The sequence below is a fragment of the Lontra canadensis genome, unplaced genomic scaffold (genome assembly GCF_010015895.1).
Source record: "Lontra canadensis isolate GAN:19392208 unplaced genomic scaffold, GSC_riverotter_1.0 scaffold8, whole genome shotgun sequence".
Classification (NCBI taxonomy): Eukaryota; Metazoa; Chordata; class Mammalia; order Carnivora; family Mustelidae; genus Lontra; species Lontra canadensis.
In genome coordinates this window covers 34,897,477-34,925,026 of record NW_022631002.1, presented here as the reverse complement: position 1 = coordinate 34,925,026, position 27,550 = coordinate 34,897,477, and the positions used below count along the sequence as shown (strand labels likewise).

At 34.6% G+C, this 27,550-nt stretch overlaps 1 protein-coding gene and 1 pseudogene across 1 annotated transcript in view; both read right to left on the bottom strand.

Moving 5' to 3' along the window:
- Window positions 1-27,550, bottom strand: part of ITFG1 (integrin alpha FG-GAP repeat containing 1) — a 289,345-nt gene that overhangs the window by 43,431 nt on the left and 218,364 nt on the right. Inside the window, exon 14 of the mRNA XM_032854567.1 lies at window positions 12,515-12,593. Coding sequence (XP_032710458.1) covers window positions 12,515-12,593 — 79 coding nt within the window. The remainder of the gene's footprint in view (window positions 1-12,514; window positions 12,594-27,550) is intronic.
- LOC116866000 lies at window positions 25,696-25,828 on the bottom strand (annotated as a pseudogene).

The window sequence follows — 27,550 nt, the reverse complement described above, 5'->3', positions numbered from 1 at the left end:
AAGTAGGCAGAGAGGCAGCAGAGAGAGATGGGGAAGCAGGCTCCCCGCTGAGCAGAGAGCCTGATGCAGGGCTCAATCCCAGGACCTTGGGATCACGACCTGAAACGAAGGCAGGGACTCAACCCACTAAGCCACCCAGGCACCAACGGGATTGTATTCTTAATTTCTCTTTCTACTTCATTATTAGTGAATGGAAATGCAACAGATTTTTGTACACTGATTCTGCACTGTGTGACCTCATTGAATTGATTTATCAAATTTAGTAGTTTTTTGGTGGAGTCTTTAGGGTTTTCTATATATAGTATCAAGTAATCTGCAAATAGTGAAAATTTCACTTCTTCCTTACTAATTTGGATGGCTTTTCTTTCTTTTTCTTATCTTATTGGTGTGCCTAGAATTTCCAGTACTATGTTGAATAAAAGTGGGCAGAGTGCACATACTTTTCTTGTTCCTAATCTTAGGCGAAAAGGTTCTGTTTTTCCCCCACTGAGTATGATCTTTACTGTAGGTTGTTCATATATGGCCTCTATTATGTTGAGGTATACTCCCTCTAACCCTACTTTGTTGAGGGCCTTTATCATGAATGGATGTTGTACTTTGTCAAATTCTTTTTCTGCATCTACTGAAATGACCACATGGTTATTATTCTTTCTCTTGATGATGTGATGGGTCACACTGATTTAGTTGTGAATATTAAAACATCCTTGGACCACAAGAATAGATACCACTTCATTGTGGTTTATGATTTTTTAATATCTTGTTAGATTCAGTTCACTAATATTTTGTTGAGGATTTAAAATTTAGTAAAAAATTTATTTATTTATTGAGAAGCAGGCCTCCCATGGAACAGGGAGCCTGATGTGGGGCTTGATCAAAGGAGCCGTGGATCATGACTTTAGCCAAAGGCAGATGCTTAACTGACTGAGCCACTGAGGCACCCCTTTTGTTGAGGATTTTTGCATCTATGTTCATTAAAGATATTGGACTGTAGATCTCTTTTTTTGTAGTGCCTTTATCTGGTTTTGGTGTCAGGGTAATCCTGTCCTCATAGAATGATTTTTAAGCTTCCCTACCCCTTCTTTTTTGGGAATAGATTGAGAACAAGGATTAACTCTTCTTTAAATGTTTGGTAGAATTCACCTGTGAAGCTTTCTGTTCATGGACTTCTGTTTGTTGGGAGTTTTGAATACTGATTCAATTTCATTGCTGGTAATCGGTCTGTTCAAATTTTCTGTATCTTCGTTTTTCAGATTTGGGAGGTTATATGTTTCTAGGAATTTATCTATTTCTTCTAGGTTGTCCAGTTTGTTACATAACTTTCATAATATTCTATTATAATCCTTTGTATTTCTGTGGTATTGGTTATTATTTCTTTTTAATTCTTGATTTTGTTTATTTGAGTCCCCCTCCTCTCTATTTTTGATGAGTATGGCTAAATGCTTATCATTTTGTTGATCTTTTTGAAGTACCAGTTCCTGGTTTTCACTGATGCTCTATTTTATTTTTAGTTTTTATTTTGCTTATTCTGCTTATTCTTATTCTGCTCTAATATTTATTATTTCTTTCCTTCTACTAATTTTGGGTTTTGTCTTTTTTTCCTAGCTCCTATGTTAATGCTGGGTTGTTTACTTAAGATTTTTCTTGTTTCTAGAGGTAGGACTGTATTGCTATAAACTGCCCTCTTAGAAGAGCTTTCGCTGCATCCAAAGATTGGACTACTGTGTTTCATTTTCATTTCTCTCCATGTATTTTTGATTTCCTCTTTTATTTCTTGGTTGACCCATTCATCGTTTATTAGCATGTTATTTAACCTCCGTGGATTTGTGTTCTTTTAGATTTTTTTCTTGTGGTCGATTTCCAGTTTCATAGTGCTGTGGTTAGAAAAGATGCATGGTATGACTTCAATCTTTTTGAATCTGCTTTGTCTGATATAAGTATTGCTATCCTGGCTTTATTTTCACTTTCATTTGCATGATAAATGCTCTTCCATCCCTGCACTTACAATCTTCACATGTCTTTAGGTCTGTATTGAGTATCTTGTAGGCAGTATTTAGATGGGTCTTGCCTTTTTTGGGGGGGGTGTCTTGCTTTTTTATACTTTCTGTCACCCTATGTCTTCTGGAGCGTTTAGTCCATTTACATTCAAACTAATTATTGATAAGTACATACTTATTGCTATTTTGTTATTTAATGGTTGTTCTTGCAGTTCTTCTGTGTTCTTTTTTTCTCTTGCCTTCTTCTCTCATCGTTTGTTGGTTTTCTTTAGTGATATACTTGGATTCCTTTCTCTATTTTTTTTGCATATCCCTGGTTTTTGATTTGTGGTTACCATTAGGTTTGTCTATAACACCTTTCGTATGTATCATACTATATTAAGTTAGTGGTCACTTACATTCGAATCTGTTTTCTACTCCTCTCCCCCTAAGTTTTAGGTATATGGTGGCATACTCTAGATTCTTTTATTCTATAAAACCTTTGGCTGATTTTTATAGATATAGTTGATTTTACTGTTTTTGTGCTTCCTTTACTTTTCTTACTCCTACTTTCCTTCCCACTTAGAGAGTACCCTTGAACATTTTTTTGTAGAGCTGGTTTAGTCGTTATAAATTCCTTTAACTTTCATTTGTCTGGAAATCCCTTGCTGGATTTTTCTCTCAGCACTTTTAATATATCATGCTACTCCCTTTTGGCCTGCAAAATTTCTGTTGTAAAATCAGCTGATAGACTTATGTGGTTTGCCTTGTAACTGTTTTCTTTTCCCTTTGTGCTTTTAAAATTCTCTCTTTTTAACTACTCTTTGCCATTTTAACTACTGTATGTCTTAGTGGGGATGTCCTTGGGTTGATTTTATTGGGGGCACTCTGTCTTATGGATATGCATTTGCTTTTTTCCTCAGATTCAGGAAGTTTTCAGCTATTATTTCTTCAAATACATTTTCTGTCCCCTTTCCTTTCTCTTCTCCTTTTGTGAATGTTATTACTCTTTGTGATGTCTTGGAGTTCCCTAAGTCTATTTTAATTTATTATTATTATTTTTTCTCTCTCCTGTTCAGCTTGCTTGCTTTCCACTACTCTGTCCTCTAGGTCATTGATCCATTCTTCTTCTCTTTCATTCCATATAGTGTATTTTTCATTTCAGTTCTTGAGTTCTTCATCTTTGATTCGTTCTTTTTCATGTTTTTTTTTTTTTTTTAAATCTCTTTGTTAAGGGTCTCACTGAGGTCCTCCACTCTTTTCTCAAGTTCAGCGAGTATCTTTAAGACATTACTTTAAATTATCTATCAGGCATATAACTTATCTCCATTTTGTTCAGGTCTTTTGCCGTGATTTTTGTCCTGTTTTTTCATCTGGGACATATTCTTCTGTCTCCTTATTTGGTTCAATTCTCTGTGTTTATGTGTTAGCAAAGTCAGCTACATCTCCTGCTCTTGAAAGTAGTGGCCTTATGTAGAAGAAATCCTGTAATGCCCTGCATTGCAATGTCCCTTGTTCACCAGAAGCTGGCACTTCAGGGGTGTGTACTACTGTGTGTGTTGTGTGCTCCCTACTGTTGTAGCTGAGATACATTTGCTTTCAGTCCAGTTGTCTTTCAGTGTTTTTGTTTTTTTGCCTCTGCGCAGGTTTTGATCCCTGTGTTGTTAGTGGGTCAGTTTGGGGTTGCCCTGGGCTGGGCTTGAGTTGAGTCACAGCAGGTGTTTGCCAGGGATTCAGTAGCAGAAAACTGCCCAGAACTTTCCATGTGTTGTCCCCTGAGAAGCTTTGGGTGGTAGGCAGGGCCTGTAGTCAAAGCCTGTCTGCTCCAACACCCTGCTTGGGCTGCAGTTGCACTGGTATGTGTGGTTATCTTTCCTCCCAGAGGTAGGAGTCACCTTAAGATTTGTTTATTTATTTGAGAGAGAGAGAGAGAGAGACGGAGAGACAGAGACAGAGAGTGAGTATATCCATGAGCCGGGGCGGGGGCGCAGAGGGAAAGTATATCAAGCCGACTCTGTTCTGAGCACAGAGCCCCATATGGGGCTTGATCCCATGATCCTGAAATCATGACCTGCCCCTCCAGCTCAAGCTCTGAGATTAGTAAACAAATCTTCCTCCTTTATACTTTTGGCATTTTTCCAAACTTGCTTCTATGCTATATCTCCTTGGATTGTTTGTGTTCTCTTCAAGGGAGACTCAATTTCCCATTGCCCTTCTGGCTCTGCCAGAGCTGAACTGGCTGATTTTTAAATTTCTAGATGTTAAGGACTGCTGAATTCAAGAATTTATGAAATTATGCTCCTCTGGTTTTCAAAGCCATATGTTATGGGGATTAGTATTCCTCATGTGGGTTCCCCATGCCTGGAGTGCTTGGTCTGAGGATCTGTTTCTTTCCCTTCTTTGAATCTGCTATGTCCCTTCCTCCCACAGTCCTCCACATTCTTTCAGCTCCCAACCACATCAATGCCCTTCCTGACTGACTGAGCTAGCCAGGTGCCCCCCTTTTCATGTATTACTAATCACTGGTGTATATATATATATATATATATATATATATTTTTTTTTTTTTTTTTTTGGGGAGTTATCTATCCAAGTTTTAGTCCATTTTGAACTATTTTTGTTTCTGTTATTGAGCACTGCCACATGATTTAAGATTTCTGCCTGAGGCAACACCTGTATCTAAGTGCTTTCTATTATATTTCATTTAACAGTTACAACTGCATAGCAGCCTTTGAAATAACTACTCATTCACAAGGTAGAGAATGAGAAGAATTAATGCTAGAAGAACATTAAAGAATATCAATTAGCTTGTTAAGCAATAGCAGACATATAAAAAATCATTACAAGGTTTGATTCTGTATCTTTTTTGTTCTTAATATTTAGTTATTGAATCTGAGAACTAAGCCTAAGTCTGCCCATGTTATGGAATTGTTTTCTTTCTGTTTTCAATTCAAAGAAGGCCTTCAGACCACTAATATCTCCTTCCTTAAAGTACTTGAGTGTAGTAGGTGATATCTTCTTAGGTGAAAAAGATAATATAGCTTTTAATAATGAACACCCATTCTATCTAATCTATTAAATTATTCAGATACCACTAAAAGAAATTCTAAAATATTTATTGATTAAAGAATAAGTACTTCCTATTACCTACTTTAACATAAAGGAATAACAATAACCACATGAAAACATTTGGCAGGGCATACTATTTGGTTCTTAGTGTTCAGCCAATGAGTGAGTATTTTGTTTCTAAACTTTGAATATAACTAAACTGTTATTTCTGTTTTGTACAGTAAAACTGGCTATACTATGTATTACTGAAATACTTTAAAAAGTATTTCTGCTTACATGGACAAGCTTTAAGGATACCAAGAGCAATATAGTCAAAATGATAATTTAATAAAACAATCTGTTCATATATTTTAATTTAATCATTTTAATTCTTTAATTAAAATGTCTGAATTTAAATGTAGTTTTAATTGTTGAAAATGTAATTTCTTTGGTCTTAAATGAAGAATGTTAGAAAGTCTAACAGTTTCAAGGTTTATCTATTATCTTCTTCAGAATGTACTAGGAAAATGGAAATCTATTCATTAAATCAAGGAAGAAAGAAATGCAAGAGCAGAATGCCAGAGTCATACGTTTTCCTTGTTTTAATTCAGAAATTTTCTATTTTTCCTTATGTATCAATATATGTACTATTATGATACTAGAGTGCTTTTTAAATTCTCATGTCTTTAAGTTTCAAAAACTTGATGAAATATATACAGCTGACAGGAAATTTTCCTCCTAATGTTATAAATGAGGCCATCCATGTACAATACTCTGCACAGTGCCTGGTCAGAGTAAGTACTAATAACTGTTGGCTATTATTATTACTTAGGTGTATCCTCAAATTCTAAGGACATAAAAGATAATGATGATGTCCCTCAGGAACAAACATCAAGCAGTGTGTTAGAATCACTGGGTCAGTAGACTCTTTTCCTGTCACTCAATTACAAAAGTAGGATGAGCAACTCAGGTAGTAGGAAGTTATTTAGGGATATAAAAAGACTTGCGCTTTATTTATTTATTACTAGTTTTTAAAAGATTTTATTTATTTGATAGAGAGAGACACAGCGAGAGAGGGAACACAAGCAGGGGAAGTGGGAGAGGGAGAAGCAGGCCTCTCGCCAAGCAGGGAGCCCAATGTGGGGCTTGATCCCAGGACCCTGGGATCATGAGTTGAACTGAAGGCAGATACTTAATGACTGAGCCACCCAGGTACCCCAGACTTGTGCTTTAGAAAGATGAATTTCTACAAGATTTCTAAGAGATTTCAATAGTCAAAGAAGCTAATCTCTGATGTTACTGAGAACAAATTGTTCAGATAAGTGTTATCTAAATTTGGAATGAGCAATGTCAGAGATTATGGAAAGATGAGAAAATATTGATCCATGACTTAAGTCTTTGTGGGAGTAGTATGGGGAGCTATGAGGTATTATGTTGAGTGGGTACAAGCTCATTACTGGTCTATATCATGTATTTGTTTTTTGTGGCCTTTAATTCTCCTGTTGTATTCATGGTCTAGAAAGTCCAGACTAGTAATAGAAAAAGCACATGAGAGAATAACAATTTAGAATTTGTGTCAGGTAGAGCTAGCCTAAAGAAGGAAATACTTGAGTAAATTGTTATATTTATAATTAAATCAGCTCATCTCTTCTTTAAATTTACTTAGTTGATTTTAACTGATACTGAGTTTAAGGTAAGGAGTGGTGAAAAATTAAGAAGATGCAGAATCTAGTGTTTTCAAACAGTTTTCTATTTCAATTTTAGACTCAACTTATAGTAAATAATTCCTTGCACTGGCAATGTTTTATTTAAGCATGTGTAAGAAAATCATCTCAAGAACTTTATTTCATTCCTGAGTTTGTTCAACGTGTATTATTTCCTATATTACAGCATTGTATACATGATATATTTGTGAATTTCAACCTTTATTGCAGCACATAGTAGCTTTCCATGGTTTGTATTGTGCACAACTGAGGTTGGAGGAAAACATGAAAATTGAAAATAGTTAAATCTTTAAGTAAGACTAAAGCAATGAGACATGGAATACATCAGTGGTATTACTGAGTAATGAATGAGAATTTAATCAAATTCCTTTGTACCAAATCTATGTGCACAGTAGACATAGTTTGTTGGATTACTTACAACACCTTGTGGGATGGCAAAACATTTGCTAGCAAAGACCACAGAATAGACAAAGTATATTCTTTCTCCCACTCTCTGTTTCCAAAGCTGTTAGGTGGTTTTTCCTTTGGGATTAGGATCTGTATCGACTGTAATACTGTACTAGAAATCAGCTTGTAGATAGAATTTCAGGAGGCAAAACTTTTGTTTTTGTTGACACTACAATTTATGTTTTTTTTTTTTTGATTCTTCTAGAATATGACATTGACTCATCTGCATTTTCAAAGATGGGATTTCTAATAGCTGAACAGTTGAATAATTTGCAAACTTTCTTACAGTTTCACAATATCTCTGTATTTCATCATTCAGTCAATCAATTTTTATAATTATATCAAGTGGGTATTTCAGTTACTGCTTATAGATATTCCACATCTTCCCACACTCTTTCTTTTCTCTCATTCTGGTGAAAGAAAAGCATCATCACTAGCCAAGTCCTCCTCCTTATCTCTGTCAGCTTGGCTATTCCTATCAGATCTCTAGTTGATGGGAGATTAAGGAAAGGGAATGACTCTTCTTACAAAAATTCATTCTTTCAGAGAAGAATGTTGTGGATTTCCAGGAAGACATAACAACTCTTTCCATTTTCTGTTATGAATTATGATTTTTGACACAAAATATAACTGTTTAGTTAAATATTACTTAAACTAAAATTTTTGGCTGAGCTATGAGTTTGACAATTTAAAATGTGATTAGTGGTTAAAATAAAATGATTTGGGACTAAAAATATTCTTTTATGGATAATTACATGTGGATAAATGGAACATGACTATACTTTGAAGATAATTTCAGAAAATATATATGTAAGAAATGAACATAAAGGATAAAATGTTTTTGACATTGGAAGATGTGACAATTATTGGTTCAAATGGAGAAATCTGAAGGGTTATAAATTAACATTATAGAAAGGCAATATGCTTATGTGTTATAATAAATCATCTTCATCAATAACATAATGTGAATATGAATAATAATCTAATGTGAATATGAATTCATCAATATGAATTTTGTAATTACACATTTTCTTTGCCCTCTGAGATGCTGTGCTGTCAGTATGACATACATTTTAACTGCTCTTATATTTGAGGCATATGATGAAGTGTGCATAGAAGGTAAGGGTTACTTATGTTTTTCTCAGATATGTTAATAAACAGTAAACACAGAGGACTAAAGGGAAAGTTATTTCCTTTTAGATTTAAAAAGCAGGACTAAATAAGTAATTTAAGGGGTTAAAAAAAATCTTAGGTCTAATAATGCTATTATTCACAAATGACCAACAACTTATTAGTTTATACAATTTTGCTACCATGCTCTAATCTACTAAATTTTCATCAAATACTGTTGAAGGAATTTGATTGTTGCAGATCTCTGGCTAATTTACAAGACCAGTAAACAAAATCCTAGATTCCAAACCAGAGTTGTTTAGCTCCTGAAATTGTCATGATAAATGTAGTTTAATTTTTGCAATCTCTTACAGAAGCTATTGCTATTTAAAAAATTAATGAGTACTCTGTAATGTAACTCTTTAACAAGATTTGGCTATTCAGACAGTGCTAGGTAGTGGAGAAAGATCAAAGAGTATTTGATTAACCATGCTAAGATCCCTGGAAGCAAAAGTATGATTAAGGCAGGCCTTTTTTTTAAATAATTCTAAGGCACATTATTGTCTCTGGCTGTGGCTTTCATACTTTTTACACCGACAATAAATACTGATACATTACTATGTGGTCAGAGAAAATACTCTGGTATTTTCTACTGTTCTATTTCATTCTATTAAATAAAAAGTCCTTGTCATAAGCCACACCAAATTAGTTTTATCCCACTAATAAGTACCAACCTTAGTTACTTTATAGGAAAACCAGGGTTGCAGCTTCTCAAGTACATATATGTGGTCATTCTCTTTCTACAGCAGAAAGTTCTCTAGTGGGACTAGATGGGTTGGAAGGTATGTATGGTTTAAACAAGCAATATTTCTGTAGACTTCAACATGTTTAGCATTTAAACAAGGAATTTTCACCCTTTGAGATTTGGAGGGGGGGTTTCATAAGAGTACTTCATGAATCAATTGAATTAAGTGCTACTTCCCTATTTAGAACATATATTTATGCATTAAACGTAGCACATGCTTGAAATATTTAAAATATTTAATATTATTTATTACTTAATTTCTTTTTTAAAAAAGATTTTATTTATTTGACACACAGAGAGAGATCACAAATAGGCAGAGAGGCAGGCAGAGAGAAGGGAAGCAGGCTCCCTGCTGAGCAGAGAGCACAATGTGGGGCTCAATCCTGAGATCATGACTTAAGCTTAAGGCAGAGGCTTAACCCACTGAGCCACCCAGGTGCCCCTATTACTTAATTTCTTAAAGGCAATATATGATCAGTGTAGTAAAATGGAAAGATGAAAAAATACAGAGAGGAAAATCCCACAACAAAGAGATAATCATGTAACATTCTGTGTGTCATTATTGTTTTTCTATTTTTCCTACACATAGGCACGCTTATAAAACGACACATATAATTTGGATTATACACATAGATGTGCCTCCCTGCCAAATATTATATCATAAATATCTGTTTGTTGAATCAAAAATTATTTTAAAATATGTCATAGGCTGGAAATTATTATTATAAAATGGCATAATTTATTAATTATTTCTCTACTGGACATTTAGAGTTTCCAAGATTGCTAATGCCTTTTAGTTTTATGATTTTTTGCCATGAAAATTTATGCACTCATTTGATTTATGCATTCAACTGTATTTATCTTTTCTGTAGATATTTTCTTCTTTCTTTTATGCCCATAAATTCCTTCCCCAATTCAAGGAAAAGATATAATTACTCTTAAATATTTAATTTAGTAAGAACAGACCCAATGTTCCATTACTATTTTGGAATAGACTAAAAGAATTCATGCTAAGGAAATATACATTCACTTAAAAACAGCAATGGGTACTGAATATTACTGAATAAGTTTTTATTTTATTTACTTATTTATTTTTTAAAGATTTTATTTATTTATTTGAGAGAGAGACAGTGAGAGAGAGCATGAGAGAGGAAAAGGTTAGAGGGTGAAGTAGACTCCCCAAGGAGCTGGGAGCCTGATGCGGGACTCGATCCCAGTATTCTGGGATCATGACCTGAGCCAAAGGCAGTTGCTTAACTAACTGAGCCACCCAGGCGCCCTCCTGAATGACTTTTTAGCACACAGTAAGATATTCTACCAGGTATCAGTGCCTGTTTGTAGTAGAGATTCATTAAATATATATTTTTGAATGAATCAACATTCACAGAGTTAAAAAACATTTTCCACATCTAATTTAAAAATAATATTTTAAAATAATTTCATTTGTTGTAAAATTTATTTTTTTAAAAATTAAATTTAAAAGGATTAAAAGTAGTAAGTAATTAATGTATCTAGTAGGTAGTCAATCTCTTAATATCTTGCATCCCCAAGACAAATGTTAACAATTTGATGAAGATCCTTCTAGCTTTTTTTCTACGGAGTGAGAATATTCATTTAATTGCACAAAAATATATGTACAAAGATTTTACTGTTATATTATAATATTATATTGGAGAAAAGAAAAATAACAGTGGCATGTCCAGAGTAGTTACTGTATCAATATACAAAATGATCCCCAAATAAATTGCCTATACGAACAGACATGGAAAAATTTATATATCACTGCATGAAAAAAAAAAAAAAGAGGAAGATGGGTCTTTAAATTTTTTTGATCTACTGTTAGGATATTGAAGAGTTTTCCCCCATTTTAAACCATTAGTGCATTCGGCGATAACTACCTACTTGATGATGTTAAATAAGCAATTCTTTCAAAAAATAGATGAATTAAAATTGTTAGTATTTTAGTTAGCATTTTTCATTAATAATTGACCAGTGAATTTTTGGTTTTAAGTATGCTGGCCTTGCCAAAGTTATGCTTATTTCGTTAAATAAGTGGCTTCATATTTTTTTCTTGTGTTCTGGAACACCTTACTTGGCAGTGGAATTATCTACATCTAAAACTCAAAAACAATTAACCAATGGGGGGGCCTGGGTGGCTCAGGGGGTTAAAGCCTCTGCCTTCGGCTCAGGTCATGATCCCAGGGTCCTAGAATCCAGCCCCACATCAGGCTCTCTGCTCAGCAGGGAGCCTGCTTCCCCATCTCTCTCTGTCAGCCTCTCTGCCTAGTTGTGATCTCTGTCTGTCAAATAAATAAATAAAATCTTAAAAAAAAAATTAAACGATAAAAGATAAAAACAGCCAGTCCCATAAACTTTTTTGTAGTTTGATATGCACCTGAATTAAAACATACATAAGTAAAAAAAGAAAAAAAAATAAGTAACTTGTTCAAATTCTCTTATCCTTATTTAAGTTTCCTTGATTAACAATGGTGTATTAAAGTGTTTGATTTTAGTTGTGTCTGTCAATTTCTTCTTGAACTTAATTAAACAGCTTTTGTTTTATGGAGTGTTTCTGTGCTGAAGCAGTATTATGATTGAGAGTCTTAAATGTATACAATTAGCTAAAAAGGAAATTCACTCTGGTATATTTATGTTAGGTCATTATATAAAATGAGAATGGCCATATAATAAATTCTTTCTTTTTTTTTTTTTCTTAGTGCATAAAAGTGGAGGAGTAACAGTAACTGTTTATATTTCTTCATGATTAGGACTCTAGGAATCTCAAAGAGGCCTACTGATATGTTAGGGTTCCTTTTCTTACTTAGAGAGTTGAAATTAGAACAGTTCTATCTACTGTGATTTGGACCTCATCTCAGCTGGCTATCTGTCAAAAGCAGACATCCTTTGTTTAGTCTTATTTCTTTTTTGTTTTGATTGCATTTCCCTTTATTATTTATTCAGGTATATAACTAGAAGTTTCTCTTTATAGTCACTTATTAAAAAGCCTCTATGTAACATTCTAGCTTCTATTCCACATATGAAAAAGCTAACACTAGTCTAAGTCGTAGACTGGATTCCTAATTTTTACTTCTAAAAATAGCTTTGTTAACTAATTTACCACTTCATACTTTGCACAAGATAACTCGGTAATTTCTCCAAATCTCTCTGTTACTTCAACTGAAAAATAAGGATGATGATTTGGCTCCATCACAATAAGGATATATGAGGAATGAATGTTAATATATTTGTCATGAGGACCTTTTTGTAATCTACTGATATGCAGGGACTATAATAGAAAAAGTGAAGATTTTATAAAGCATGTAAAACATAATGATAATTTTTGTCATTCAGCTTACCTTGCCAATATATTGATTAAAGGTGTTTTTGTGTATTGTATCTAGTCTTACCTGAACCATTTTTCAGATATCCATTTGCATCTACAGTTGTATACATGATATAAGGTCCAGGCTGATTTACTCCAAAGGGCTGCAATAAAAAAGGAATAGTAAAGTCTAGGAAAGTAAGCAAATCATTTGAAGTTTCAGGAAAATCTATTACAAATAAAGTAAAACATTCTTGTATATATAATTATTAATAATTGGCAGTACTTAGAGAACATTTCCATAAATAGATAACCTGTTAACTAATAAAAAGAAAACCTCTGTTAGTAGAAACACTTTAAATGTATACAATTAGATTTAAATGATTTGTTAATTGCATTTACAAAGTTCATTAATTTTATTATATATTTCTAAGATCCACTATTATCTCTTCTTTATCACATAAATGTGAATATTTAAAAAAATTTTTTTAAGATTTTATTTATTTATTTGACAGGCAGAGATCACAAGTAGGCAGAGAGGCAGGCAGATAGAGAGAGAGGTGGAAGCAGGCTCCCTGCTGAGCAGAGAGCCCCATGAGGGGCTTGATCCCAGGATGTTGGGATCATGAACTGAGCCAAAGGCAGAGGCTTTAACCCACTGAGCCACCCAGGTGCCCCAATATTTTTAAAAATTTTAAAAGATTTTTTTTATTTATATATTTGACAGAGAGATAGAAAGAGAGAGGGAATACAAGCAGGAGGAGTGGGAAAGGGAGAAGCAGACTTCCCATCTTGCTCCTGAGCAAGTAGGACCCTGAGACTGTGATCTGAGCTGAAGGCAGCTGCTTAATGACTGAGCCACCCAGGTGGCCCTAAATGTGAGTATTTTAAGCAAAATTTTCTTTATACTTTTGGTTCTACCCAGAATAGAGCTACAAGAATTTTATTGTAACATTTCTGTAGAATCTAGCATTGCTCTTCCCTTCTGGGATGGATTGGAAATAGTTTACATTTTCCCAATAAATATCAAAATGAAAAAAATCCAACCATAATAATTATAATGGAATGAAAAATATCAATAAGTCACTCTACTCCATTTACTCTTTTGCTCTAGACTTATTTTACAGTTAAGGAAAACATAATTGGCAGAGCCTAGTTACAATGGTGAAGTTTTTTTCTCCAATTTGTATATTGTTCCTTATTTCTGGAACATCCCTCACACATGGTTACAATGATTTATTCTCTTTAGATATCAAGGCTAATTAAATAGGGTTACAAAGAAACTAATGTCTGCAGTGGGCATCCTAAGAATAGATGACAAAATGAACAAGAAATTGTTTGAACACTTCACAGAATTAAAAATTCTACTGTTCTTCCAAATAAAGTAGGGAAAAGTTAACAAAGACATGTAGATAGTCTAATGATGTGCTAGAAATGATAGTTAAATTAATTTTATTGCTGTGACAATTACCTGATTGATATTTTAAGAACATTGTAAGTCCACGGGCTTTTAGTGACCATGAGAAAACAGGTTGTTTTAAGAATGGAATTACTCAAGATATAACTGAATAAAGATTCATGAAGAGTATCACACAAATTTATAATAAAAACAACCTTATCAGTGAACAAAGAATATTATACTTTATACAACATACTTCTTCAGTGAGAGAATTACCAAGATTCCTTATCTATATCCCTGATTTGCAGATGGGCAAGAGAGAGCATTGTTCTTTAGATATGAACAGTTTTTTTTTTTAAGTTTTTTTTTTTTAATATTTATTTTTTAAAGATTTTATTTATTTATTTGACAGACAGAGATCACAAGTAGGCAGAGAGAGAGAGAGGAGGAAGCAGGCTTCCCACTGAGCAGGGAGCCCGATGCGAGGCTCGATCCCAGGACCCTAGGATCATGACCTGAGCCAAAGGCAGAGGCTTTAACCCACTGAGCCACCCAGACAACCCTAGATATGAACAGTTTTAAGGCAACTACAGATAGTTGCATAGAAGTTACACTATCTGCTTCATACAATTATTCTTTTTCCTGTACAGTTTTATCATTTATGCAAAATGTTAAAATATATTTGATTATGCCTATTTTAATTTTTATGTAAATGGAACCATACTATATGTATCTTTCTGTGACTTGTTTTTTAAAATAGATTTTTTGAGACACATCCATGAGTAAGCATGTAGCTGTATAGTTCATTTTCATTGCTACAGAGTATGCCATTGCATGATTATGGCATAAATATTTTTCATTCTATTGTTGATTGACACTTGTTTCCATTTTTCTTTTGCCATGATAAACATGGCATTCTCATGTATGTCACCTGATGCACAAGTGCTAATGTTTGTCAGGAGTTATGTACCCAGAAGTAGAACTGTAAAGTCAAAGGATATATATGAATGTATGTTCAAGTGTACTAGGTAGTGTCAATTTTTTAAAGTTTCTATTCAAATTGCAGTGAGTTAATGGTGTAATATTAGTTTTCGGCATACAATATAGTGATTGAACACTTCCATACATCACCCAGTGCTCAACATGAGAAGTATACTCCTTAATCCCCAAAACCTATTTCATCCATCCCCCCACCTACCTCCGCTTTGGCAACCATCAGCTTCTTCTCTGCAGTTAAGAGTGTGGATTCTTGGTTTGCCTTTCCCATTCCCTTTCCCCACACTTTGCTCCTTTGTTTTGTTTCTCAAGTTCCACATACGAGTGAAATCATATGGTATTTGTCTTTTTCTGACTGACTTATTTCGCTTACCATAATACTCTTTAGCTCCATGTCATTGCAAATAGCAATCTCATTTTTTATGGCTGAGTAATATTTCATTGCGCACACACGTGCACACACACACACACACACACACACACCCCATGTCCCATCCCCACCCCCCAAAACTGGGTTAGAATTAGAGCCAGAGTTAGGGCATGTGCTTGATATCTTGCAGTTCAGAGACATTCGCACAGGGTTAGGTTTACAGGTAGGGTTAAGATTTGGGTTAGGTTGTCTCTGGCATTCTGCAGTTCAGCGACCTTCCCAGGGAATGAAACCCCAGACTTCTGCTGGGGTGAGAAAAGACATGGAAGTCATTCACTGAGCTGAGGCAAGCAGGGAATTAGAGACTCTAATACTCTTTAAAAAGATATTCAATTGTTCCTTCTGTTTTTTGTTTTCTTTTTATCCTCCATGTTGGTAGGTAGCTATTTCATTATTATTTTTTAAAATTTTAACTTAAATTCCAGTTTGCTAACATACAGTGTATAATATTAGTTTCAGGTGTATAATGTAGTGATTCAACATTTCCATACGACAACAGGTGCTCATCACAAGTAGTACCATTTTTTTTAATCTAAAGTGGTAATACCAGTTTATATCTACCAACTGAATTTGCTTCACATGCTTAGCAAAAAACATTGCTAATGGGTTATACACTTCTTAATAGAAATTATGAGTTGGGGGAAATTGGAAGGGGAGGTGAACAATGAGAGACTATGGACTCTGAAAAACAATCTGAAGGGTTTGAAGAGGTGGGGGGGTGGGAGGGTGGGGGAACCAGGTGGTGGGTATTAAAGAGGGCACGGATTGCATGGAACACTGGGTGTGGTACAAAAACAATGAATACCGTTATGCTGAAAATAAATAAAAAAAATGATTAAAAAAAAGAAATTATTTCATCTCTTCTACGTTTGTTTCTTTAAACTTGTCTCATTCTAGTGAGGCTTGAAATAATATTTATGAAGCCATATTTATCACTGTGTTACAACCTCAAATTTACTTTATTACCCATAGTCCAGTCTATGTACTGGAAGATTGGAATCTTGATCTATAAGCAGTATTTTCAGTGAACTTTCCCAAATGTATTCTTGACTATTTTTTGTATTTCACACCTGAAGAATTTCACAGTATTATCCACGGTATCTTATTTTACAGATTTACTTAGGCGAGTTTTCTCTCTTGTCTTATATTCATTTAGAAAATCAGTTATCAGCATGTCTCTATTATAAGTCTTAAAGCTGCAGTTTATTTCTCACCATGCACCGGCCACTTTGATATTTAAAGACAAGATCTAGAAATCCAGATTCAATTCCTCCACACAGTAGTTCTCAGTGTGTGGTGCAAGGACCCTGGAGGTCTCAAAACCCCACTGTGAAAAGTGCAGATAATCAGCAGTGGCACTAAACTACTGTTATTCAGATTTGGGTATTTCAATTTACCCAATATTTTCTTGAAAATAACAAAGTGAGTCTGTTACTTTTAGGAAAATTATTGATAGTATTTGTGGGTAATGATAAAATTTGAGCTTCTAAATGAAAATTGGAATTATAGAAAACCTGTGTCCCACACTGTGAGCCTGACATATTAAAAACTTTTCTGATGAGATCAGCCGTGATATTAACAAGTGTGATTTAAAAAAATTATATAATGAAACATGTTAATATTGGGAAGATCTGCATAACTCAGTAAACCAATATTTCCCAAATAATTCAAAGCATGATGTTACTAAACCATGCACAGGTAAAAGAACATTCAGAAATCAAGACAGACCAATGGCTTTTAATGTAATAGAGTAGGGAGAATCTTTCCTGGAATGGTACAGTAAGGACTTCAAAAAATCTTCTTCACAAAAGTAATGAGAACACTGGCAAAAAAAAAAAACCAACTATCAAAATAAACTTTTTTACAGAACTCTGGAAATTACCAGAAGGTTTTCAAGAATATGAGGAATATCTCTTCAAGAAGAGAGCTGAATATCAGTAAAAATAGTACACTTTGCTGCATTTTAATTTGCCCTATTCCTATAACCTTTTCCTTAGCTCCAAAGTAGCCTTGAAAACCAATAGCTCTGCAACTACATTAGCTGTGAAAATGAAAAGCCTAGCAGCTAATGGATGGTCTGGCAGAACAGGTTAGGAGCTCATCAAAGCCCCATCCCCAGAGCACTGTCACTATTTGATGTGTCTGGCAGCTTTCTGACAAACTCTGTTCTTAGTATTTACCTTTATTTGGCAAGACTGAGAGCTTGTTCTGTGTGGACAGCCTTACCAAGCTAGAACATTTGTTAAAAACAATCACTAGCAATTGTTTATTTGATATTAGTTTGGGCTAATGAGAGGTTGAACAAATCTTAAAAGGAAAAATGTGAATGAGATGTTTAAAGGGCTTTGAAACACTGATATATTCCTGGAGATCTAGAAGGTCACACACTTGTACAACACTGTTTCCAGACAAAAGACCTGAAAAGGCCCTAACATCTCATCTCATGTCTCATTAAGGAAACATCTGTCCAATCACATCTGACCATTAGGCTAACTTGAGTAGGGACTTCAATGGCTACACACAATAGAGAACAGAGATTTTAAAGTATTAGTCCAGGAAAATCACTTGAAAAACAGCAGCAACAACAAACAGCAGCAACAACAACAATTCCAGGGGAGAGATTTCTAGGATTAACACATTATTATTATAAAATGTCTGGTTTTTAACAAAAAATTATGACACAAACAGGAAAGTTTGGTTCATACATAGGGAAAAAAAGGTGTCAACAGAAATCGTCCCCAAGATGGGGTGCCTGGGTGGTGGTTTAAAGCCTCTGCCTTCGGCTCAGGTCATGATCCCAGGGTCCTAGGATCTAGCCCCGCATTGGGTTTTCTGCTCAGCAGGGAGCCTGCTTCCTCCTCTCTCTCTGCCTGCTTCTTTGCCTACTTGTTGTCTCTGTCAAATAAATAAATAAATAAATAAATATTTTTTAAAGATTTTATGTATTTATTTGACAGGCAGAGATCACAAGTAGGCAGAGAGACAGAATACATCACAGTCAAACCTCACTGAAAAGAGCATAGTCAAACAGTTGAAAGTCAAAGGATTTTAAATGCAGCAAGAGATGACCCATTATGTACAAAGGATTCTTGATAAGGTAACAGCTGATTTCTCATCAGAAACCAAGGAGGCCAGAAGGTGTAGGATGATATATATTTAAAATGTGGAAGAAAAACACTGTCAGCCGAGAAGTCTAAAATTAGCAAAAAATATCCTTCAAGAATGAAAGGGAAATCAACAAACTGTGAAGTAAAAACTGAAAGAATTGGTTATTAACATATCTAGCAGGAAATACTAAAGGGAGTTCTTCTGGCTGAACTGAAAGTCCACTAGACAGTAACTCAAATCCACACACAAAAAAAGTACTAGAAAGGTAACTATAAGTAAATATACCTGATGGCATAAATATATTTTTTTGGTAGCTTTCCCCCCTATCTAATCTAAAACATGCATAAAACAAAAATTAAAAAAAATGTTATCAGGAACTTAATACATGAGGATATAATTTGTATGACAACAGAAATGCAAAAGAAGGGTGTGTAAACTGAGGTATACTGGAGTAAAGTTATTTTATACTACTGACATTAAGTTGCTGTTAATATGAACTAGACTGTTTCTAAGATAGAAACTAATTCTCCAAGAAACCACTAAGAAAGTAACTTTTAAAAAATAGAGTATAAGAAAGTAGGGAATTAAGATCATACCCTAGAAAACATGTAACACAAGAGAAAGCAGTCATAGTGGAACAGAGGAAATAAAAAAGACACAAGACATAGAGAAAAAAAAATAGCAGACAGAAACCTCCTTTATCAATAATTATACTAAATGTAAATGGATTAAAACAGTGCAGTGCTGTCACAAGGCAGAAATTAGCAGAATGGATAGAACAATATGATTTAACTATATCCTGTCTACAAAAGATATGCTTTAAATTCAAAGACAACAAATAGGTTGAAAGTAAAAGCATGGAAAAGATATATCATTAAAATAGTAACCAAATGAGAGCTGGAATGGCCATACTAATATCAGACAAAAATTGTTACATACACTTTAAGATAAAAATTGTTACTAGAGACAAAAAGGACATTTTATAATGATAAAAGGGTCAATCAATCAAGAAGACATAAGAATTACAAATGGGAGGGCGCCTGGGTGGCTCAGTGGGTTAAGCCTCTGCCTTTGGCTCAGGTCATGGTCTCAGGGTCCTGGGATTGAGCCCTGCATCGGGCTCTCTGCTCAGCAAGGAGCCTGCTACCCCCTCTCTCTCTCTGCCTGCCTCTCTGCTTGCTTGTGGTCTCTCTCTCTCTGTCAAATAAATAAAATCTTAAAAAAACTAACAAACAAACACAAAAAGAATTACAAATGCACCTAACAAGAAAATTCCAAAATACATAAAGAATTGATGGGACAAAGAAATAATTCAACAATAATGGTTGGATATGATTATAATTATTAGTATACCAGTTTCATTAACGTATAGAACAGTGAGACAGAAGATCAACAAGGAAACAGATGACTTAATCTTATATAGAACACCGCACACACCTCCAGCAGAATGCATATTCTTATCAAGCACACAATGAATGTTCTCCAGGGGGGATCCATATAGTAGACCATAAAACAAGCCTCAATAAATACAAGTTCACAAATTTGTGGAAGTTAAACAACAGACTACTAAATAACCAGTGGGTAATGTAACAGTAGGGAAAATTCACTGATAATAGTTTCAAATTCCACATTACAAGTAACCTTTAAATAACTGCCACTTGTTCAGTTTTGGTATAGTATTAATTATCTGAATAGGAAATTAAATAGTCCTGTTTTTTACTACACATCTGTGAGAGGTTAAATTTTTTCCATGTATTTCAACCAAAACAATAAAAAACTGAATGCAAAAAGAGAAGAATCTTCTGTCTCCTATTATGCCAGATATTAGAGATTTGAAAAAAAATTAAAGCAATACCACTCTTAACTAATTTTTTATTTTGGAAAATAGTTATTTTTTCATAAAATACAAGTTATGTTAACTTATAATGGGTTTATTTTTATTTCAAAATAACTCTGAAAAACTCTGACCAAGAAGTTTGAGAACCACTGCTTTATACTATGTGGATAATGAATAATTAAAACCTGACTTTGCCTTCCTCAATTGAAATGATATGACTGATATCTCTGTGTGTAAGTCTTTTTGTCATAGTGTTATACATGTTTCAGAGTTTTTTTCTTTTTTCCCAAGATACTGCCATTTAGTATTCGTATGAATGTTTAGTAAAAACTGTACTAAAAATGCTCATGTTCAATTGAAAGGATTAAGAATTTCTGAAATAATCCCTCTAGTTCACAAAAGAATTTATGCATACATCTTAAAATCTTTATGAAAAACCTGAAAAGCTAATCTGCAAGGAGTCCAAACTATGGGAATATTAATCAGCAATGATGTTAACACATCTGTGAGTTTCATATTAATTTCTTTCTCACACTTCCTCTGAAATAGTTATTGTACTATGGACTGGATGTTTGTCTCCACCCAAAATTTGTATATTGAAGCCTTAACTCCTCAAGTGATGATATTTGGAAGGTACTTAGGGTTAGACAGGTCATGAAAGTGGAACCCTCAAGACACCAAAGAGTTTGATCTCACACTGCTTCCATGTGCTTGAACCTAGGAAAGGCCATATGAGACCAAGGCAAGCCAGGAAGAGAGATTTCATCAGAACCTGACCAGACTGGTGAGCAAAATCATTTTGTTTAAAACCAACAATATTTATCAAGTTTGCCTTCTAGTTTTCTTTACTGTATTATAGGATTCTAAAACTACACGAATAATTTATTTGCAAGAAGGTATGTTTGAAATGAAATTCTACTTCTGAGTGCACAAATTACTGTGTAAGACAAAGTTGGCCTACAGGAAATGCTTTTTCTGGAAGTCCAGTGCTGTGGTTTTCAAGCTTTAGAAAGCATGGGCATCACCCGCAGGGACTGTTAGAATACAGATTCACTGGCTGCGCCCCAGATGTTCTTATTTCATATGTCTGGGTGAGGCCTGGGAATGTGCATTTCTTAAAATTCCCAGATATACTGATGCCAGGAGTTTGGGGACCCCTCATTAAGAACCCCTGATCTGCGGGGACTATACTTTTTATACCTTATAAAAATCGGCAGCTTGTGAGAGTATTTAGGGTAATCCAAACTTTATTTTTTTAAAGATTTTTTTTAATTTTTTAATTTTTTTTTTATTTGACAGATCACAAGTAGGCAGAGAGGCAGGCAGAGAGACAGGAAGAGGAGGCAGGCTCCCTGCTGAGCAGAGAGCCCGATGCGGGACTCAATCCCAGGACCCTGAGATCATGACCTGAGCCGAAGGCAGAGGCTTTAACCACTGAGCCACCCAGGGGCCCCCAAACTTTTATTTTATAATTGTATTTGATGGACTACAAGAGAATAAAGCCATTGATTGTGTTGGATGCATAAAAAACTAACGTTGGAAACACTTATTCCTTTCAGAATGTGGTGCAGAATTTTATTTTTTTATTATTTTATTTTATTTCATTTTTTAGTAGCACTGCACCTTTCTTAACCAATACAAACTCTGCAAATTAGTAAAACGAGGGTTCACAAAACTTAAATTTCACAGACTTGAAAGGCAGTTGGAGACTCAAGTTGGGAATCATTAAGTTTTCTGAATTGTATGATATAATCTGCAATGCTTAGATTTATTTTAAATTATTTAGCTCCAAAACGTATGATCTGGAAGTATTTATTGCGTAAGTGCTTTCACATGGCTTACACTATTATAACAATAGCATACTCATTTTTCATCTGTAACTACAAAATAAAATAGTATGACCTTTTCCACTTAAGGGCAAACTTAAGGCTGTTTATCAGGTATGTAAGTGAAGTGTAGTACCATGTTAGAATATGTGTGGGAGGAGAATTCCGCTGACAAGTAAGCAAGTAGAATATATCAGCAAATATGGATTATTTCAGCATTAAATAACCTTTATTAAATTTTCAAGCAAATTTTATTTTCCAAGCGATTTAAATTCAGAGAAAGAGAATAATCATGAAGAGGGGGGCACTTTTACTTTGAGCAAAAAATATAGAGTATTTCAGATGAAAGAATCCTGTAGTTTATGCTGTGTTACAAAAGAGAGTTTAAAATTATTTGGAGAGAACATCTCTGAAAAGGTAAATATTTGATTAAATGGATATTTAGGGGGCTAGCTTAAAAAGTATAGGTGAACTGGTCAGAACACTTAGCTAATCAGATAAAGATGGAAATATCTTTTACTTTCTTTTGTTATTATTCTAGCCCAGGAGTCTGCAAATTTTTCAACTATGTTGAACATAATTTTTGTTAAATTCTAATGTTTTGAGTGTTTTCCAGATACATGGGACAAGGAAAAGGTACTTACTATACATGGGAATACTTTTAATAATATATAAAGTAAGCAATCTCTTTTAACTTCCTATATTAAGTGAATAATTATGGACTTCTTTACCATTTCATGAGCGTTTCTTCCTTTTTACAGTGAGACATCTAAGTTCCTGAGTTGAACAGAAAAAGGCGTAGGTTTTAGTATCCCCCCGCCCCGTCCCCCACCGGTTTGTAAGTGGTGGAAGCAGGCTGAGTCAAGGTCTAGGAATGGATCTGGTGATGCTTTGTAGGTCTTTAATTTCATATGAATTTTCCAGATACACTTTTGAGGATGTAACCTGTGGTAAGTGGCACAATAATCTTAGATGTTTAAGTGCAAAGAGTTCTTGCTTAATGAAACGAAAGCATATTAGAGTTTCTATAAAATGAACTGTTTTCTCTTTCAATTTTTTCCCCCTACAGAATGCATACTGAGGTCAACATTCCCTACGACACATTCCCATGGAGATCTAATATGCAGGATTAGCAAGAATACGATGTATTAAATGTCTTTTTTTCCGAGGTGCCTATTTTCTTCAAAGACACTACTGATTTGTTTTTGCTATGGATATTTGATTTCCTAAATAATCCAAATCCATTCCCCTCTCTCATACTTTCACCACATCCACTCCTCTCCCATCCCCCCAGTTTTAATTACCTAAACTAGGTACGTTTTCCTAGTTATAAGGGCTCCTAACACTGGGTACTTTTCTTTTCAAGTGCTCATCATTCTTGTAATTCTTCATATGTCCTGGGATTGTGAATTCCATGAAGTTGGGCACAATTTTTGATTTGTTCACTACTACATGCTCATGTTTTATAGCAGAACCTGGATCATGTAGGAGTGAGGTGGTTTTATGTCACATTATAGGTAAGGTCACAAGAACTTACCTCGTAGTAGCCCCAGGGCCTAGAGTTCATGTCAACAGTAGGCACTAAATAAATGATGGTTGATACCCTTGCACATATTATTTTTCTCTACCTGGACTGCTCTCCTTCTGCTTCTATACCTACTAAAATCCTAGTCCTTTAAGACTCAAGTCATGGTCACCATGGAAGATTCTACAGGTTGCCCATTTTACCACTTCAGGTGTTGCCATTGACATAGACTGTGATGTGAATGGTAGCCTCTGGAATTGTGCAGTGTGAAGTGCCTCCCCAGCTCAAATGTTTCCTTCTACTAGTATGGTTTGCTGGATATAGACTGTGATCTCCATGAGGGCCCTGATTTTTGTCTCATCTAGCACCTAGAACATAGCAAAAAGTGAATAAATATTTATTGAATACATGAATGACTTCCTCAGTCATAAAGAATCATTTGTCCTCTATGTCTTACACCTTGTCCTTCCTTCCAGCTTGGCAACTTTTTTATGTGGAATGATGTTTGTAAGTACCTCAATGATTATGACCCAGTTCCCAGTGATTCTGAAACTTCTTTTTATACTAGAATGGGAGGGTTTTAGAGAGCCTGTAATTATAAGATTGAAGGCATTATGCCACATCCACACACAGGCAGATCGACTCTCCATAGAAATTTCTGAAAATTGGGGTGTCTGGGTGGCTCAGTCAGTTAAGCATCTGACTTTTTTGATTTTGCTCTGGTCATGATCTCATGATCTCAGGTTTTGAGAATGAGCCCTGCATCAGGCTCCATGCTAGGCGAGGAGCCTGCTTAAGATTTTCTCTCTTCCTTTCCTTCTGCCCTTCTCCCCACTTTCTCTCAAAAAAAAAAAAAAAAAAATCTGGAAATTGTGCATGTTTTAATGTGACCTGGAAGTTTCACCTCAGGGTGTGGTACATGCAGTTCTGGCCACAAACCATGGCTTCTGAGTACTGTTTTGAAAGTGAAGGCTCTGGAAACTTGGATAGGAAGCATGAATAAGCCCTAATGGAGGACAATTATACTCAGAGGATGCCAGTCCAGCCCTAAACACAAGGTACACCACGAGGCTTTGATGGCTTCACTTATATGAAAGGGTGGTGTCCCATGTTCTGAAGAGTTGTGGGAAGGGAGGGACTGTGTCATAAGCTTGGGTGACCAAAGCTTATATTTTCAGCAGAGATATGTGAGATATGTGATTTTATGTTCTGTTTATTTTGGAGTCTCAGTTCATATAGGAGAATTTATTTTCTTGCATTCACTTTTACATCAGTCTCAATTTTTGTTTTTATTTTTAAGGCAGAAACTTTTTTGTGGAAAACATTTCATAAATTGATTTAATAAATTTTGATAAGAAAAAATTTAGACATTAGCTATTGGGAATGCTGAGCCCTGTACCCTATTCAGTAAGTTCACTTTCTGTGTGAAAATCTTAGAACAAATCTCTCATATTGTCCTTTCTTTAATTTCTATTTATTTTTCTTTCTTTTTCTTCTTTCTTTCCTTTTAAATGTCATGTCTGATATTGGTTTGAAAAAATTCAGAGAAATTAAGTTAAGAAATATTAGTGACCTTTCAATTTTTCCACACACCAAGTAATCAAGGACTATATTTGGGTCATTTTTCTTGTTCTAGAATGTGTCATATTGATGCAATGCACTTTGGGTATTGTATTATATAGATTCTTTTAAACTAACTGTTCTGTATGCCTGTTGACTTATATAAAATCAGGGTTGGAATATATCTTTTTTCTTCATAGATTATCCTTTTCAGTAGCCTAGACAAATCTTAGGTTTTTATGTCAGTGTCAAGTACCCAATTATCTAAGGATTTGTGTCAAGATCTTGGTTCCTACAGTAGAGACCAAGTATATTCTACATCATTGACTCTGGATGGTAAAACTGGAAGAACTTTTAAGACATATTATGTTAGATGAAAATCATTATTAGGGTTAATTATGCACTAAAATTTATGATTCTAAAATATTAGAAAAATAGCTGACTATGGTCTTTTTTCCAAAGGCAATTTTTTGTTTATCTTGTGTTTTTTATAAACATGGATATTTATAACCAGATATTTTTATAAACATGGATACTTATAAAAATGGATATCTTCATTAGGGCTAACTGTATTGCCCAATGTAGTTCAATATTGAATTTTTTGTATTGTTTCTTACTCATTTCTTCAAGACATTAAATTCCATAAATTATTTTCTATTAGCAATAATCGCAGCTCGCATTAACCTCATTGGCTATGATACTGCCACTGCGCAAAGCTAGTAAATTATTTTCTTAAAATATGGTTATTTTCCTGCTAAAGCTGCAAGGTATTTTCCTTTGTAAAGGACTATGAACTATGAATAGACATCAAATGCAGAAAATGTCATTTTTTTTTAATCCCTGGTACAGGAAACATGATATTAGCACTGTCAGATGTAATAAGAAAAAGGCAAATACTCAGAATTAAAGGTAGAATGATATTTTAAAAAATATATCAAATAAATCTGTTGGGATCACTAAATATTTGTTGTAGCAAAGGCTGGTGTCTTTTAAAGGTGAGGAGGTGAAATGGTACCAATTCAGATAACTCGCTTAGTCAAAATAAAGGCAAAAGAGAAACATACTTGGCTTATACTTTCTCAGACTAGTCCTGTATAGAACAAATAAAAGCCTGAGAATATTTTTGATTGAAAAGATGAAAAAAATTTTAAAGACATCTTGTTCTGCTACATATATTATCAATCTGTTTGTAGTAACAATTGGAACATCTGTGTCTCATAATGAGGTATCTCTGAGAACATAAATAAGGGACGTTTTCCCTTTATATCAGGCCTTTGCAGAACGTATTTCTCTTGTGAATAGCTTGTAATTTATTCTCCAAATGTTCAAACTTAACAATGAATATGTGATTGTGGTTAAGAGGTGGTATAGTAAATTTATCAATGAAGGCAATATTAAAAAAAGGAAACCAAATTTTAGGAAAAGCTCATTTATTCATGCATAAATATTTTATTGTGCTACTATGTGTCAGGCCAATGTGTTGGGGAGTAAGGACAGAATATAAACAAGCCCCAGTCTCCCTTCTTCAAGAACTGATCACAGATAATTCACCAACTTACAGAGTAGAGGTGGTAAGTAGCAGGACTATGCTAAGAAACAACAGATGTGTCCAATCCTGTATCACTGGGGAGCCGGGGAATCAAAGGAAATACTGTCTGAAAGCTGACCTGAAGGTCATAGGAAGGAATCTAGGAGAAGGTGGAGAAGAGGAGGATTTGGGGTAGAGAAATAACATGCAAGAGGCTGGAGATGAGACAGCATGGCAGAACACAGTAGTTTGTGTGGCTGACAGAGTTGGGAGTGGGTGTGAAAAGGAATGGCATGGGGTAAGCCTGAAGAGGTAATCAAAAGCTCTGTCTCAACAAACTAGGTATGGACCATTTCTCAAGGACAAAGAGAAGCTACTGAAGGTTTTTATTTTAAAAAAGACCACTGTGGTATCTTTCTGAAGGATGGCTCAGATAACTCCAACTGTCAGTCAAAAAAGGATGGTGGCCTGGAATAAATGATGGTGAGATAGCCAGAAGGGAGAATAATAATCTAGTAGATCTGGAGGGTAAGGGAAAGGAAAAAGTAACCAAGACAGGGAACATGGAAAGTGGACTGAGTTTCTGTAAGACACTTATACATAAAGGTCTGAAGCTCAGGACAGATGGCTAGAAGTAATCAGTATCCAAATGGCAAAACAACAACAACAACAACAACAACAAAACCCACCAAAACAAAACAAAAAACACCAAACAGGGGAGAGGTTGAGAAAACTTAAAAGAGTAAAATGTAGAGTGAGAAGAGAACTTAGGATGAAAGCCTGAGAAGCATCAATATTTAAAAGGTGGGCGGACAATGAGATAAAAGGTGGAATTTCATGCGTAAAATTTAAGAAATTTCCTGAAAATCATGCCTTTGTTTCCTTCTTCCTTCTTACTTGCTTGAATGCAGA